General features: G+C 39.2%; 1 protein-coding gene across 1 annotated transcript in view; it reads right to left on the bottom strand.

Moving 5' to 3' along the window:
* The window catches only part of odad2 (outer dynein arm docking complex subunit 2), a 67761-nt gene that overhangs the window by 40067 nt on the left and 10979 nt on the right, over positions 1–16715 (bottom strand). Inside the window, exons 7-9 of the mRNA XM_067369807.1 lie at positions 9018–9238; positions 2935–3075; positions 1412–1556 (exon numbers count right to left, since the gene is read on the bottom strand). Of these exons, the coding sequence (XP_067225908.1) occupies positions 1412–1556; positions 2935–3075; positions 9018–9238 (507 nt within the window). The remainder of the gene's footprint in view (positions 1–1411; positions 1557–2934; positions 3076–9017; positions 9239–16715) is intronic.

Genomic DNA, 16715 nt, shown 5'->3' with positions numbered 1-16715 from the left:
CAAAAGAGTAGTATATCCAAATTCATTGTATTCGAAAAAAAAAACAGTAGGTGAAAAGTACCCAGATAACCTACTACTTCTGGACTGCGCATTTGATTGACACTTTACTATTCCATGTAGCCACGGGAAAAGTTGTGAATGGCAGTGAGGTGATGCAACTGATGCTGGTAGGTCATGTGACAGTGACAACATGTAGGATGTAGAATGTCTGATTCATTCATACTACCCATATTCATGCTATATACAACATACTTTTTTAACGGTCGCAAGACAAACCAAATATGCCAACTAGACAGTAGGGGTGGGACAAAATACTGATAGGGAAATATATCGTTGTCCTTCTCCATGTGATACGAGAATCGATATGTTGGCCCAAATATCGATATTTTAATTAATAAAATAAGGTGCTCTAAATAGATTTCCCTGCTCCCAGCGTCGTTACTTCATGGCTTATCGAGGTGGTGCTCAACACATGAATGAGGGAAATATGAACAAGTTAACTAGTCTAAGAAAAAGTTAACAGTTTTAAAGTTTTTATCCCATTTTTAACGGGATGGCGGACAGTAAATAATAGATGCCCCAGCCAAGTTTAAGTCCAAAGTGTGGAAAACCTGCACTTAACCTTTTCATGGGCATTTTGTTTTCATAGTTAGACAGATATCGTGATGTATCATTATAGGATTGTATCGTGATATTATCGATATCATGAGTATCGTATCTTGAGGTACTCTGTGATTCCCACCCCTACAAGACAGTATGTGATTTTGGACAGAGCATTTTGCAGTACTTTAAGTTCTTTTTCTATGAATTTGTACAGTTATGATTACAAACTCTTTTTCCGTCTCCCTACACTGATATATTCAGTGATTCATTTCAGTAATTTTTTTTTTATTTTTTTTTGTGAAAACATAAATTAAAGATGAATTTGACTGATAGCAATATTTGTTAGCACTTTACAATAAGGTTCATTAGTTAATATGAACTAATAATGAACTGCACTTCTACAGCATTTATTAATCTTTGTTAATGTTAATTTCAGCATTTACAAATACATTATTAAAATCTTGTTAACATTAGTTAATGCACTGTGAACTAACATGAACAAACAATGAACAATTGTATTTTCATTAACAACTGCATTTTCATAATGTAACAAATGTATTGCTCATGGTTAGTTTGTGTTAGTTAATACATTAACTAATGTTTAACTAATGAACCTTATTGTAAAGTTTTACCCATTATTTTTTAGATAATATTGTGATAAATTAACATTTCCAAAGATATCGCAATAGTATTTTTATAGTGAATTATTTTGCACATGATAATCGTGTAGCAAAAATCTGAGATCATGACAGCTCTAGTATTGATGCATGTTGGTGTGAGCATTTATACAAGTGAATGTGTTTTTTACCTTTAAATATTTGACTAGCTTCTGGATCTGCCAGTATTCGGAGGGCAGGTCGGTGGCGGCCTCCGCACGTCTTTCGGGCTGTTCCTCATCTTCCTCATCGTCTGATGAACTCTCGCTGAAGTCATCAGCTCCTCCTGGGGTTTTACTGTGCACACACACACACACACACACACACACACACACACACACACACACACACACACACACATATGCGCCTATTAGACGTATTAATATTCAACCTGGCCAACAATTTTATGTCTCTCAGACACACACTGTGAGAAGTGCTCTCCCACAGAATTTTCTCAGGATAGAAATGAGACCTATCCATACATAACAGGACATTATAGAAAAAGCCTTTTCTCTAATAAATAGAGCTTAATACATCAAATCGAAGGAGAGTCGGAGCAGGTGCAAGCCAAACCACACAGCCCATTCTCTCAAAAGCTCTGGTAAAATCTCTCTGAATCCAATGTGGAATGAATTATTGCTCTCTGAAAGGCCTCATGCTCAAACCCTTGGGCAAAACGGCCATCAAACTCAGGGGTGTATTTGAAGTGTCATCTTAAGCCATGGCATCAAATTAAACGGCAGGGGATTGAGAGACCAGAGACGGAGCAACAGAGAGAGAGGAAGACTGGAGTGGTCATCAGTGCATTTCTGAACTCTTTTATCGCGAGCTTATACACGCACGCACAAACGCAGATGGCCGTTAAAGCGGATCAGGCTACTGAAATGAATGTATCGGGAAACGAGTCATGAAACTCGGTACACAAGGAGAAGAGGCCAGAGGGACTCAGATATGTTTTCCAGGGGATAACTGTATTGCCGGACAGCAGCGTACTCATCTCTTTCGGTGCTAGTCACTTACTGGAAGTGAGGAATGTGTTTTTGCAATGCAAGATTGTAAGTGTGCTGGCTAAGTGTGATATACATTACATTACTGATGTGTTTGTGTACCATGAACACATCCAAATGATCTACAGAATGCTACACTGTTTTTGTGTGCATCATTGATTTAAAACGGCAGGAAAAAGAGAAACTGCGGCTGCACCCGGAGCTCCTTACAGGCAGGACTGTGTACTCTGGCAGTGGATGTTATAGGGACAGCTGGAGTTTTCACTCACCATCGCCAAACAGACAGAGAGGAGTCAGGAGAAGGAACAGGGTTATCAGTGGCTCAGGCACAGGCCGGTTATTACAGACCGCTACTCCCAGTAGCACCAGAGGACCGTTCTGTGTGCACACCGACCTGAACGGCTGCTTCATCCGTGTCTTATTAAAGGCTATAAAATGAATACTTATCCACAGCTGAAATAATTTGCCCTGAAAGTGAGTCTTTATTTCCAATTCAGTGATTGGATACGTTTTTTATATTTGGCCAGGAGAATAAAGAGTTATTCAATTATGCGTGTTCCTGGGAGAGGGTTTTTCAGATCCTATTGCAATGGTTAGGTTTTTACCTCAGAGGAAATACCACATGTACAATGAAAAAGCTATTTCTGTGGACTGAGATTGTGGCATACATTTTTTGAGAAGAGTGGCAGCCTGGCAGAGACGATCCAGAAAAATTAGACTTTTTTTTGTTCTCTGATGCGGGTGACTTTGTGCCGTATTCCAAAATCCTCTTGCTTTCTCTGCTTTTTCTGACCTTCTCCTCTGCCTCACTGGAAAAACAAAAACAACAACAATCAGACACTTATTAACACATGTATATAACTACTGTAACTAACATGAACTAACCATAAGTAATACATTTGTTACTGTATTTACTAATCTTCGTTAACGTTAGTGTTAATGAAAATACAGTTGTTCATTGTTCATTAAGTTCACAGTGCATTAACTAATGTTAACAAGATTTTAATAATGTATTAGTAAATTTAAAATAAAAAGATTAATAAATTCTGTATAAGTGTAGTTCATGTTATCTAATGTAGTTAACTAATGTTAACTAATGAACTTTATTATAAAGTGTTACCCAAAATTCTTATACACTATATTGCCAAACGTTTTGGGACGCCTGCCTTCAAGTGCACATGAACTTTAATGACATCCCATTCTTAATCCGTAGGGTTTAATATGGAGTTTGCCCACCCTTTGCAGCTATAACAGCTTCAACTCTTCTGGGAAGGCTTTCCACAAAGTTTAGGCTTTCCAGTGTGTTTATGGGAATTTTTGACCATTCTTCTAGACGCACATTTGTAAGATTAAGCAGTGATGTTGGACGAGAAGGCCTGGCTCACAGTCTCCGCTCTAATTCATCCCAAAGGTGTTCTATGGGGTTGAGGTCAGGACTCTGCAGGCCAGTCAAGTTCCTCCACACCAAACTCACTCATCCATGTCTTTATGGACCTTGCTTTGCGCACTGGTGCGCAGTCATGTTGGAACAGGAAGGGGCAATCCCCAAACTGTTCCCATAAAGTTGGGAGCATGAAATTGTCCAAAATGTCTTGGTATGCTGAAGCATTAAGAGTTCCTGGTAACACTTTATTTTACAGTGCCGTAGTTACACGTTACTACATGTACTTACTATAGTAATAACAGTAAAGTATGCATAATTACAAGTAACTAACCCTAAACAAAACCCTAACCCTAACTGTAACTCTATAGTAATTACATGTAGTTAATTAATAGTACCCAGTATTTATTTGAGTAATTACAATGTAACTATGGCAATGTAAAATAAAGTGTATCCAAGTTCCTTTCACTGGAACTAAGGTGCCAAGCCCAACCCCTGAAAAACAACCCCACACCATAATTCTCCCTCCACCAAACTTTACACTTGGCACAATGCAGTCAGGCAAGTACTGTTCTCCTGGCAACCACCAAACCCAGACTCGTCCATCGGATTGCCAGACAGAGAAGCGTGATTCGTCACTCCAGAGAACACATCTCAATTGCTCTAGAGTCCAGTGGCGGCATGCTTTACACCACTGCATCCAGCGCTTTGCATTGCACTTGGTGATTTAAGGCTTGAATGCAGCTGCTCGGCTATGGAAACCCATTCCATGAAGCTCTCTATGCACTGTTGAGCTAAACTGAAGGCCACACGAAGTCTGGAGGTCTGTAGCTACTGACTCTGCAGAAACTTGGCGACTTCTGCGCACTGTGCGCTTCAGCATGCGCTGACCACGCTTTTTGATTTTATGTGGCCTACCACTTCTTGGCTGAGTTGCTGTTGTTCCCAATTGCTTCCACTTTGTTATGATACCACTAACAGTTGACCGTGGAATATTTAGTAGTGAGAAAATTTCATAGACTTATTGCACAGGTGACAATGGTACCACGCTTGAATTCACTGAGCTCCTGAGAGCGACCCATTTTTTCACAAATGTTTGTAGAAGCAGTCTGCATGCCTAGGTGCTTGATTTTATACACCTGTGGCCATGGAAGTGATTGGAACACCTGAATTCAATGATTTAGAAGGGTGTCCCAATACTTTTGGCAATATAGTGTATTTGTATGGAATATTGCAGTGTTTAATATTAATTATTAATGATCCAATCAATCCAACCAATTCTAGATGGACAAAATCAAGTCCCACCCTACATTCTTTTCTCATTTGAGAAGTTGATATACATGACATTAGAAAAAAAAGAATCACAATCTCCGTTTCATGTCGACTTTGTTTCAGATCTATTTTTTTCTATTCTTTTTTCTTTCTTCTTGTTTGTTTTTTTGCCCTCAATTATTTTAATTGTTTTTGAGGCACAAAACTGCACAAAGTCCAAAAGTTCAGGTTACTTTTGTAATTTTAAATTCACATTATGAGGTTGCCTTGTATGTCTAGTCTGATGTTTTATTTTTACTACATACACTACCGCTCCAAAGTTTGGGATCGGTAAGATTTTTAATGTTTTTAAAATAAATTTTGTCTGCTCACCAAGGCTTAATTTATTTAATTAAAAATACAGTAAAAACAGTAATATTGTGAAAAATTATTACAATTTAAAATAACTGTTTTCTATTTGAATATATTTTACAAAGTAATTTATTCTCATGTTGGCAAAGCTGAATTTTCAGTATCATTACTCCAGTTGTTACGGCTGGTGGTGTAGAGATGAGGCAGATAACAGATTTCCACAAACATATAAGACTTTAATATAAACAAAGGCAGCGTACACCAAACTAGCGTCTAACATACAACGAGAACGGACAAGGAGTGAATGGGAACACAGGGTATAAATACAGATGACTAACAAAGGGAGCTAAACAAGGTGATGGGATGATAAACAAGACACAGGTGAATCAAATGAACTAATCAACAGAACAGGGAAACTAGGTCACAGGGGAAGACAAACATGGGGCTCTGTAACAGTTCGCCCCCTCCCGAATAGGCGCGTCCTCGCGCCGTAAGAGTCCAGAGGAAGGAGGGAGGGGGTTCTGGAGGAGTACCAACAAAACAAAAGAAAAGAGTCCATAGAACATAACAATGACAGTCCAAGGGGGAGTGGAGGGTGGGAGGAGCCAGGGGGTAGCCAGGAGCAGCAGGAGCCAGATGTTACCCCAGAAGCCAGCCAGGACGAGGCCCCAGGGTAGAGTCGCAGGTGGGAGCCATGGTGGAGTCGGCTTGGGGGCAGACGACACCCTGGGGACGACCAACGGAGATGCAGCTGGAGACCTGGGTGTAACTGTAGAGCCGACGAGCCCATGCGCAGCCGATGGTCCTGGAGACCGAGGAGGAGCCATGGCGACGAGCGTCCGAGGAGGAGGTGGACATCCAGAGGGCAGAGGCTGAGCCGGTGGGACCGAGGATGTAGGCGGAGCTGGAGGGAAGGAGGAGCCAGACGGAGCCGTAGATGCAGGCAGGTGGACGACTGACCAAGGCGGAGCCGGAAAGACGAGGGAGCCCGGAGAAGCCGTATGGCCGATGGTATCCGGTGGAGCCGAGGGAGGGAGGAGCCAGGGTGACGCCGAAGTGTCGACAGGCCGAGGTGGAGCAGGGGGCGTGGAGGCTGGAAGTGGAGGCAGGGGATCTTCTTGAATGGATGGAGTGGAGGGCCTGAAGATGCTTGACATCCCCACCTGGCATGTGGGAGATGTCAAGTGGCTGAAGGGCAGAAATGATGGTGGGGCTGAGGAACTGGCTGTGAGACTGGGTGACGGAGGAGGCGGGAGAGGGAGGCTGGGTGGGCAGACAGGGAACTCAGGAGACGGAGATCTGGAGAACACTGGAGATTGGTCCTCTGGAGGCTCAGGAGAATCATTAAAAACAGGAGAATCAGGGGAATGGGAAGTCACCTCTCCGAAACAATCAATTAAATCAGCTGTAAAAATGTCTTTCAGTTCCTCAGCATATTTGCCAGTGTTAGTCATAGTTTTTGTCGTGGTGGTGTTGTGGGTGGAGCTTATCTCCCAGCCCTCGAGCTCCACAAGCACTCCCACGACGTCAGATGATGTTACCGGCTCACGCACCTGGTCAGAACCTTGCTGTGAGGTTGGCTCCGGGGCGATGGTACGGTCCGATCCTTTCCTCGGTCCTGGCTCATCCATCGCGGTGGGCTGGCCTCCTCGGTCTGCGGTGGGCTCGTGAAACATCTCCGTTGTGACGTTCGTCGATGGTGACTGACTGGCTTCTGGCAGTGGAGTGGGGCTGGCGGTGAAGTCATCCTCCGCGGGGCAGATGGTAAACGGAGAGTTGTTGTTTACCAGCACCCACTCCACGAGTGCGGCGAAGTCCTTCTGAGGACCGCTCCCTGGGAGGCGTGCCCGGGACCGCTCACTAAGGCTGGAGATGTAGAACACGCAGAGCGAGCGGTCTGGATAGTGTGTGAGGCACGCCAACTCCAAAAAATCCAGGGTGTGTGATTCCAGGGAGCGGTCCCTCTGCTCCAGGCACAAAAGGGCAACGGCAGGGTCCATGGTGACGGAGAAAGGGGAAAAAACAAACAAAAAGAAAATCGCCGCAAAAACTGTATAGTTTATAGTTAACTGTTCTTCTGTTACGGCTGGTGGTGTAGAGATGAGGCAGATAACAGATTTCCACAAACATATAAGACTTTAATATAAACAAAGGCAGCGTACACCAAACTAGCGTCTAACATACAACGAGAACGGACAAGGAGTGAATGGGAACACAGGGTATAAATACAGATGACTAACAAAGGGAGCTAAACAAGGTGATGGGATGATAAACAAGACACAGGTGAATCAAATGAACTAATCAACAGAACAGGGAAACTAGGTCACAGGGGAAGACAAACATGGGGCTCTGTAACACCAGTCTTCAGTGTCACATGATCCAGAAATCATTCTAATATGATGATTAGTTCCTCAAGAAATATTTGTTATTATTATATATTGTATATATTGTACTTTTTTTCAGGATTCCTTGATGAATAGAAAGTTCAAAAGAACAGCATTTATCTAAAATACAAAGCTTTTGTAACATTTTACACTACCGTTCAAAAGTTTGGGGTCAGTAAGAATTTTTATTTTAATGTTTTTTAAAAGAAATTGAAGAAATTAATACTTTTATTCTGCAAGGATGCATTAAATCAATCAAAAGTGACAGTAAAGACATTTATAATGTTACAAAAGATTAGATTTCAGATTCCATGATTCCACACTGTTCTTTTGAACTTTCTATTCATCAAAGAATCCTGAAAAAAAATATTGTACACAAATATTTTGTACAATTATAAACAATAAATGTTTCTTGAGCAGCAAATTGACATATTAGAATGATTTCTGAAGGATCATGTGACACTGAAGACTGGAGTAATGATGCTGAAAATTCAGCTTTGGAATAAATTACATTTTAAAATATTTTCAAATAGAAAACAGTCATTTTAAATTGTAATAATATTTCACAATATTACTGTTTTTACTGTATTTTTAATTAAGTAAATGCACCCTTGGTGAGCAGACGAAAGTTCTTTTAAAAACATTAAAAATCTTACCGATCCCAAACTTTTGAGCGGTAGTGTAAGTATTGCAATAGGACTATGTGAATGTCCCAAATATGTTTTTAAAAAAGCCACTTCGACTTTCCGATTAACTGGCATCTTTGTTGCATTTTCTTGGCCCTTAATTGTTTTCTATACATTTTCTCTCCCATCATGTAATATGTTAGTTTCAGTCTTCTGTAGCTCTCTAGTGGGTATCTAGCACTGTGACAGAGAAACCTTAGATCATCTGAATGCAAATTTGGTTCTTTCACTGCTAAAGGCAGAACACTGAAGTAAATTTTCACATCTGGGAAACTCTTATTTCTCCAAAACAAAAGATTATTGTTTTGGAAATCTTAGATGTCTGTTCAGAGGACGCTTACCAGTAACAAGTGTTGAAACAGCCAAAAAAAGCTGATTTGTCTGCTAGATCAATCAAAGGAGGATAATGTCTGAGTGATCAACTCTATCAGCTGACTGTGACTAATAATTCAACTTCTCAAATTAAAACTCACAGTAGAAGAGCGACTAATATATAAGACATACAGTATAACCATCTCTTAAAGTCTGAATGACTGCTGAACTTTGTATCTGTAGAGTACATAGACAAGCCACATGCACTCCAGCAAACATCAGCCAGCCCAGAGTCAGTGGCCTCTGATGTTCATGCTGTGATGGCTTTTTTGGGTCACTACAGAAGGTTTGGAATTATCACTTACTCATAAGGGGACACGAGTCCAAGGTTCTTCCATTTCAAAGATGGTTCTAATTTCTTCTTCCTACCGCCCGGCTTGTTCCGCGCAAGCTGTTGTCTCGCCTTCTCAAGCACATTCTTTTCCTCATGGTCGTAAGACTTCAGGGTTTGGCCTGTTTCCTCTGCATCAACCGTTTCCACATGTAGGGTCTTTTCAGTGGATGGCACATCTTGAATGGCGGAGTCCTGTAGAAGAGAATGAATAAAAATAAAACTAGATAGTAAGAAAAAGGACCTCTGCACCAAAAATACAGACTTGGGGAGTTAAAAGAGTTCTTCTCAAGCATTTTTTGTTCTTCATGAATGTACTCTTAGCTTAGCAAAACATATTTTCCATTCTACATCTGACATAAGAAAGAGACGTATAAAAACTAAATCCCACTTATGAATTTGTATCCCTGAACATTTATATAATACAGCCTTTTCTCCACAGTCCACTGCCAGAAAAACAATCCTGCCTTTGAGTTATGAGAATAAATGAAAAAATAGAAACATATTTCCAAAGTTTCTTATGCATGTTAATTGCCTATACAATATGAGAAGTTTATTGTTTCTGTACATTCCTGAACTGCAGGCTGGCAGTTTGGCACACACTGAGTGAAGTCTTTGTGGCAAAGTAACGCAACAATGATTTTCTGAAATTGTGAAGGACTCTATCTTTCTCTCTCACTTCGTTATTACTTCTGTGAGAAGCTCAACAAGAGACATATGAATAGTTAATAGGCAGGGAAAAACCCACAGGCACCTGCTATGCCCCACCATCAGCCCTTCATTGGTTCCATCTTTTAGAGAGATGCACAGAGCAGGAGTGAGAAACAGAAATAGCGAGAGGAACAGAAGAGTATGGGAGACGAAGAGTTCATAAAGAGTACACAAGGGAAAAAGCTTTTAATATGGCACAAGGGATTCACTGTGGATCCAGCTGGGCAAAGCACACGTTTTGCCTTTCATGAGCTTGTTTGGCCAAAATAAGGGCAAAGTTAAGAACAGCCAAAGTTATATCCATTTCCTCACACCACTCCAACCCACCTTTAATATTATAATTGAAGTAATAAACTTGCAAAAACCCTGTCCAAGAGCAAGTAGGGAGAGCTAAAGGATTAGTTCACTTTGAAATGAAAATTAACCCAATAATTACTCACCCTCAAGCCATCCTAGGTGTATTTAACCTTCTTTCTGATGAACACTATCGGAGTTATATTAATAAATATCCGGACGCATCCAAGTTTTACAATGGCAGTGAATTGGACCAATGAGTATGAAACTCAAGAAAGTGCATCTATCCACCATAAACGTACTTCACACAGCTCTGGGGGGTAAATAAAGGCCCTTTGAAGCAAATATATTTTACTTTATAACTTGTTAAATATGGATATTTTTCTTACACAAACACATCACTTCGCTTCAGAAGGCCTTTATTAACCCCCTCGAGCCGTGTGGAGTATGTTTATGATGGATGGATGTGGATGGATGCACTTTCTTGAGCTTCATACTCGTTGGTCCCGTTCACTGCCATTATAAAGCTTGGACGCGTCAGGATATTTATTAATATAACTGATTGTGTTCCTCAGAAAGAAGAAAGTCAAATACACCTTGGATGGCGTGAGGGTGAGTAAAGCTTTGGGTGATTTTCATTTCAAAGTGAACTAATCCTTAAAATCTCCAGTATGGCATCCTAAACAGATGCCTGAATGGAGAAAACATCCAACTATGAAGATAGATGAAAAGGAAAGAAATTTGCCAGACAAAAGAGGTCTATTCTAAAACTTATAGTGTGCTGACTACTATTGATGGGACTCGCAATTTATTTCAATACAGGCAACATGAGGGGAATGATGCAATATTCTAAAAAAACATATACACAAGTTTAGGGGAAATATTTTCTAAAATTATTATGTTATACATATTATATTATATAGAATGTATAATATTTTAATATAATATTTACATATACATTACCATTCGAAAGTTTGGGATAAGTAAGATTTTAAATGTTTTTGAAAGAAGTCTCTTATTGTAACGTAAAGATCCACTGGAGGCGAGTGTAGTTAGAACCCAAGTGCAGTTTATGAGAATAATCCATAACATGAGCAAAAACATGAACAAAAACAAAGACGTGGCTTGACTTGATTTGACTTGACTATAGACACTGACACTCACCAAAAGCAGGTTACATGTAAACAAAGCTAGAAAAGGTAACAATGGAACATGAGGGCTATATATACAAGGAGACTAATGACAAAACAAGGAACACCTGTGAACAATCAAGACAAAAGGACCAATGACATGACAGAACGGAAACCACATGACAATGACAACCAATCAGAACATGACACATGAGACAGGGGAAGCACATGACATGATTACATGAGGGCAAAGGAATCACATGACACAAAAGAACATGGCAAAACAAGGAAAAAAACAAAGCAAGAAACAAAGCATAACTATAAAATAAACCATGAAAAGTGAACATGAAACAAAACCAAAACAAGACATGACACTCAGACCATGGCTGCATTTATTCAATCAAAAATATGAACAGTACTATAGTGAAATATTATTGCAATTTAAAATAACCGTTTTCAATTTTAATACATTTAAATAAATTAAAAAATGTATTCATGCAAAGCTGAGTTTTTTTATCAGTCATATAACGTTTTAGAAATCATTCAAATATGCTGATTTCGTGCTCAAGAAACATTTATTATTATCATCAATGTTGAAAATTATTATCAATGTTGAAATTTTTTTTTATATATATATATATATATATATATATATATATATATATATATATATATATATTTATTAGTGGTGGGCATAGATTGAGATTAATCTAGATTAAAAAAATTACTGTAATCTTGAAATGAATCTAGATTAATCTAGATTAAAATGGCTCATTAGAATTCTGCCGAAGACATTCAGAATATGTGTGCTACCCAAATAATGACTAAAAGTAATCCGCCATTTTGTCCGACAAAGCAGTCAGGAGTTAGAAGATTAACCTCGGTTAAAAATTGTGTATATTGACATCTTTCTGCGTTTGAAACAACATTGATTCTCATGTTCATTGATGTTTATTTGATGCTATAAATGGACTCGTAGTAAGAGATGATCGGTTTACAAGCCTCTTGAGCTGAGGCGCTACAGCAATCTGTCACGACCATGGTCATAACACATTAAAGAGCAACAAAACGTTTTTTATTGTTTGAATTTCTTAAAAAACTACACAGTTTTAAACCTGGGACTTTGTTTAATATCATAAATAACCTGCTCTGTGTTGTCTGTCGACGTGTTGTCAGTGTCCTCTTTGCTCCGCGACGCATTTATCACTGCGTGTGGCGTGATAGGCTTGTCGGACAAAGCAACAGTAACTAAGGGGGGGCGGGTCTTTGCGAAGGGTCAATTCGGCTAGGTATACATCCGTGCTAAAATATCAAGGTGAAAGTCATCATAGCTTGCGTAGTATAGACCCAGCTCCCAACCCAACTTTGAGAATAGATTAACGGCGATAGTTTTTTCTTTTATCGCCCGATAAGAGTGCATTAGAATTTGCGACGTTGTTGTTCAAGGCAGAATAAATAAGTTGCCTTTTGAAACAACCTTTACACTAAGAATGCATTTATGATGCATTAAAATACTACTGAGGCAGCTTACTAGGTTTTGGAACAGAGTGACCATCTTCCTGTCCCTGAAAAAGCAGCAGAGTGCGATATCTTTTCCCTGATCAACATCACCTTCTGCTCAGCCCTGGCTGCGCATGTTTGATTAAAAGTGTCTGATCTAATAAAAGTATGAAAATGCATTGGTTCCTCATGCAGCTGATATGTTAGGAGATTCAGCCTGTTGTCTTTGGCTAAGAGTTGGTGTGCGCTGAGGATTTCTGGGCTGAAAAATCACGGTCCGGTGGTTGACTGATGGCTGAAGGACCAGAGCGTGTCTGAGACTTATTACAGCAAACTCAGGCAGCAATCCAGAGCCTATTCTCTGCTGAACTTTTCACGCTACAAGAGTCCCATAGTGCAGCTAAAAGCATTATCTGTTCTCAAATCAGCATGCATCTTAACGTAACAGGTTCGTTTCAGGTGGATAAACGTCTATTTGTAGAAGGTGATGAGAGTCTTGAGTAAAATGGAGAACTCTCATATATAACTTTGTAAAAATATGTTTGGAAGACATGAGAAAGACATGGAAAGAAAGACAGAAATGCAAACTGATGAAATCTAGAAAACAAGGAACTAATGTAAAATATGGAGAACAAAGAGGGGTTTGATTTGTGTCTAAGCAGACTACTTTTATGACTCTCTCTTTACGGCCTCTGTCCATCACCCGTCAGCTGCTAGCGCTCATGGTTGAGCTCCCGCCTGCTGGCATAATAAAACATGAAAGTCTGGTGGGCATTTTTACACACAAACGCTTGCACGCTGAACCGCTTGCCTGGCATCATCGCTTCAAAGAATAATAAAGTCTTTCTCCTCACTGCCACCAATAATCGAACTCAACCTGCTAGCACATATCCAGCCTTGTTCAAAAACCAAACACTAAAACCGCACTGAGAATATTCACCTCATTCCTTTTCTTTAGTAATACATATTGTTTCAAAGCAGCTTTGCAGAAAATAGTGCCTTAATACCCACATTGAACAAGCCAAAGGCAACATGGCAAGGAAAAATCATTGTAGAAAAATCACAGCAGAAGTGCAACATCTGTTCAGCAGGTTAATCGTAGGCACTTTCAATCAGATCTTGAATTTGAAGTGGCATTTCCTGTCTCGATAAGAATTGTATTATACAAAAAAATGTTGGCAACGATATTCTAACACTTTTCAGCAATATCATTTATGACCATGACTATAATGTACCAAATAAACAGCCTGATGTGATTTACACAACCAGGACGTGTTCCTATATCAACATCCTTTGTTGTTCCTGAAACAACATTCCCATTAATCAATCACTGCCTTATGATTTTAGAGTGTTAGGGCTTTGATTGGTTGATATGGATGTTGTTCTAGGATCTACAAAGGATGTTGATCCAGGGTCATGTGTAAATGTCACTGTGTCAAATAAACAAGCACAGAATATAGCTCTACTTCAGCTCATCCAGTTTTTCTCATAAAGCTTTAGAATGATAGCACACTTAGAACCGAACATTCATCAGAGACAAGAGTTATGGAAGGTGAGCAGTGCTACTGAGCACAGACTCATGGGAACTGTTCCTCAAGCAAGGAAGATGAAGCCTGTCCTGGACACGACAGAGTTTAACTTGGACATCTCTGCTGAGAGTAAAGGTAAAATTCAGCAGCAGGCTTAATTTGTGTCTGAAAATTGGCTCTGAATGCACAATGAATAGATGAAAAGAACATTTTATACTTTCTGTCCTCAAGGTAACTGACGGGAGCACCAGACAGAGGTTTTTACACCGACAGAGTAGCACTAGACAATAACCATTACTATATGGTACAGCAGTAATCTTTCTGTCTGCCTTCATTTTCCATCTGCAAACTATATCGGCGAGAGATAACATCACCATCATTTAGCAACGAACATAAAGAGAAATCTGTCTCGATGATGGAGTTTCCGTTTATATTGCTCAAGGACAGAATTATGTCGGTTATAAAACCGCCAACGGTCGGCATAAAACATTAGCGTGGATCTGAGGACTTTGTTTAAAGAAAAGAAAAGTACAAGTTGGAGGAAACCTTTTGTCTGGATCAACAAAAAGGCATTTACTGTGCTCTGCTACCGATGAAGCTGAAGACAAATCTTGACCAAGCCAAAATCGAAAAAAAAAAAGAAGAAAAATGGTAATTTCTTAAAGATGTTGTATATTTAAAAATTACGTTTTATATAATTCTTGTCTGTAAAATCTCATGTAAAAAGGACTAAATATTTGGTGCTGTAAAACAAAACATTTTTCCAACAAATACATGTCACTGATGAGAAATAGGATATAATTTCTCAAACAATAAACACTTTTCACCACATCTTGAGGCCATTATCAGAGACCCAATTTGTTAATTTATCTTTTACTTTATTCAGAGGGGTCTGACTAACTGGCCTGTTCTCACATTCTTTCACACTGTGGTGATGTGAAAAATAGCACAGTGACAGAGGAGAGAACTCCCTCTCTCTCTCGTTCAGTCTCTTAATCTGTCTCTCTCTTGGTTATTGTGACAAGAAGACATTCTACGCACAGAGAGAAGTGTAGACATTAGCTTGTCCCCTCTTTCCCTTTGCTCTCTTCTCCTCAGCTGTGATTAATCTTAGGCTGCATACCTCACACCACAGGCTGAGGAGCGAGCAGGAACACACTGCTGCCAGTTGAAGGACAGCTGTGCTGTTTTTGTGTCTATGTTTCTAAGTATTGGCCTCTTTCCTTGAGTCTGTTTAGCAAATATTTGGAATTCAAAATGAATAACTCAATCAGTAGTCTACATTGTTACTATGCGTTCTTTTTTTTCTTTTTGAAAATCACTTGATAAAGTTTTCTTTAAGTTATTATTATTTAGCATTTTTGGATTTCAAATGGAGGAGAGACAGGAAGCAATGAGAAAGGAGATAGCGGAACAGGATCAGACTCAAACTTGGTTGCCCGAGGATCTAGTGCTCCATGCATGTGTCGGAACACTGCACACGTTTGCGGCTTCGACAAGTTTTCTTAAATTAATATGTGCAATTATCTAAATGTACACTAATTAGGGGTTTGATGAGATCTTGTGCCACAAGATCTCACAATATTAAAAAATGCTGTCTTGTGATATCAGCATTATGGAGTTGAGTTTATGGCAAAATCTTTATACTGCGTGAATTATATTGTTCTGTCTTTTACTGCATATGATAATTAAATAAACATATGCACGGTTATCATTAATATCCATGGAGCGCATCTCAGCAGCTGACAAACTCCTTACCCTTTGAGTTTGGATTGCTTATAACATGTTTAGAAAATTCCCCATATTTGTAAATTATTTGTAAACCTATGCCAACACAGTAGTATACATCAGTATGTTTCAAAATATGCAAATTGTTGTTCATCGCGAAAATAAAAGTTAAAAACCCTCGCTCTGAATTTGCATGTTTTGATGCCCACATGATCTTGTTCAAGGAATTACAGTGGCTGTAGCATTTAGAAGTGGACAAATTTTAAAGATTCAGTGAATATTTGAATTAAATGTTGTTTGGCCAATTTTAAACAAGGATTTGATCATGCTGTAAAGTGTAACAACAATCACCAGGCCATTGGCACCCTCTGCAAGCATTTGTTATAAAAGATAATGTAAATAAGTTGTTTATATTATGTATATTACATAATGTAATTTAACAGGGTTGTTCAATAATAACATTTTACTTGCTTTTGATACTTCACTTGCACCAACTGTTATTGCCTCATTGTTATTATATATATATATATTTATACAACAGTTCTGTCTGGTTCTCGAATCTGATTGGCTGATAGCCATGCGATATTTCAGTGATAACAGCACTCCTACTGCCTTTTCACCGTTTGTATCACTCCGCTTGAAGTGACCGTCATGGCGGCCGATCAAATCAACTGTAATTTTTACAAATACTATTTCTTGTACCACGAACTGTAGTTATAATACTTTTTTTAGGCTAGAATGTAGTTGTTTACACCTGAAATATGTGACTCATATTTAATA

The sequence above is a fragment of the Chanodichthys erythropterus genome, chromosome 19 (genome assembly GCF_024489055.1).
Source record: "Chanodichthys erythropterus isolate Z2021 chromosome 19, ASM2448905v1, whole genome shotgun sequence".
NCBI lineage: Eukaryota > Metazoa > Chordata > Actinopteri > Cypriniformes > Xenocyprididae > Chanodichthys > Chanodichthys erythropterus.
The sequence above is the reverse complement of the archived record's forward strand: the minus strand, read 5'-3'. Positions and strand labels throughout refer to the sequence as shown.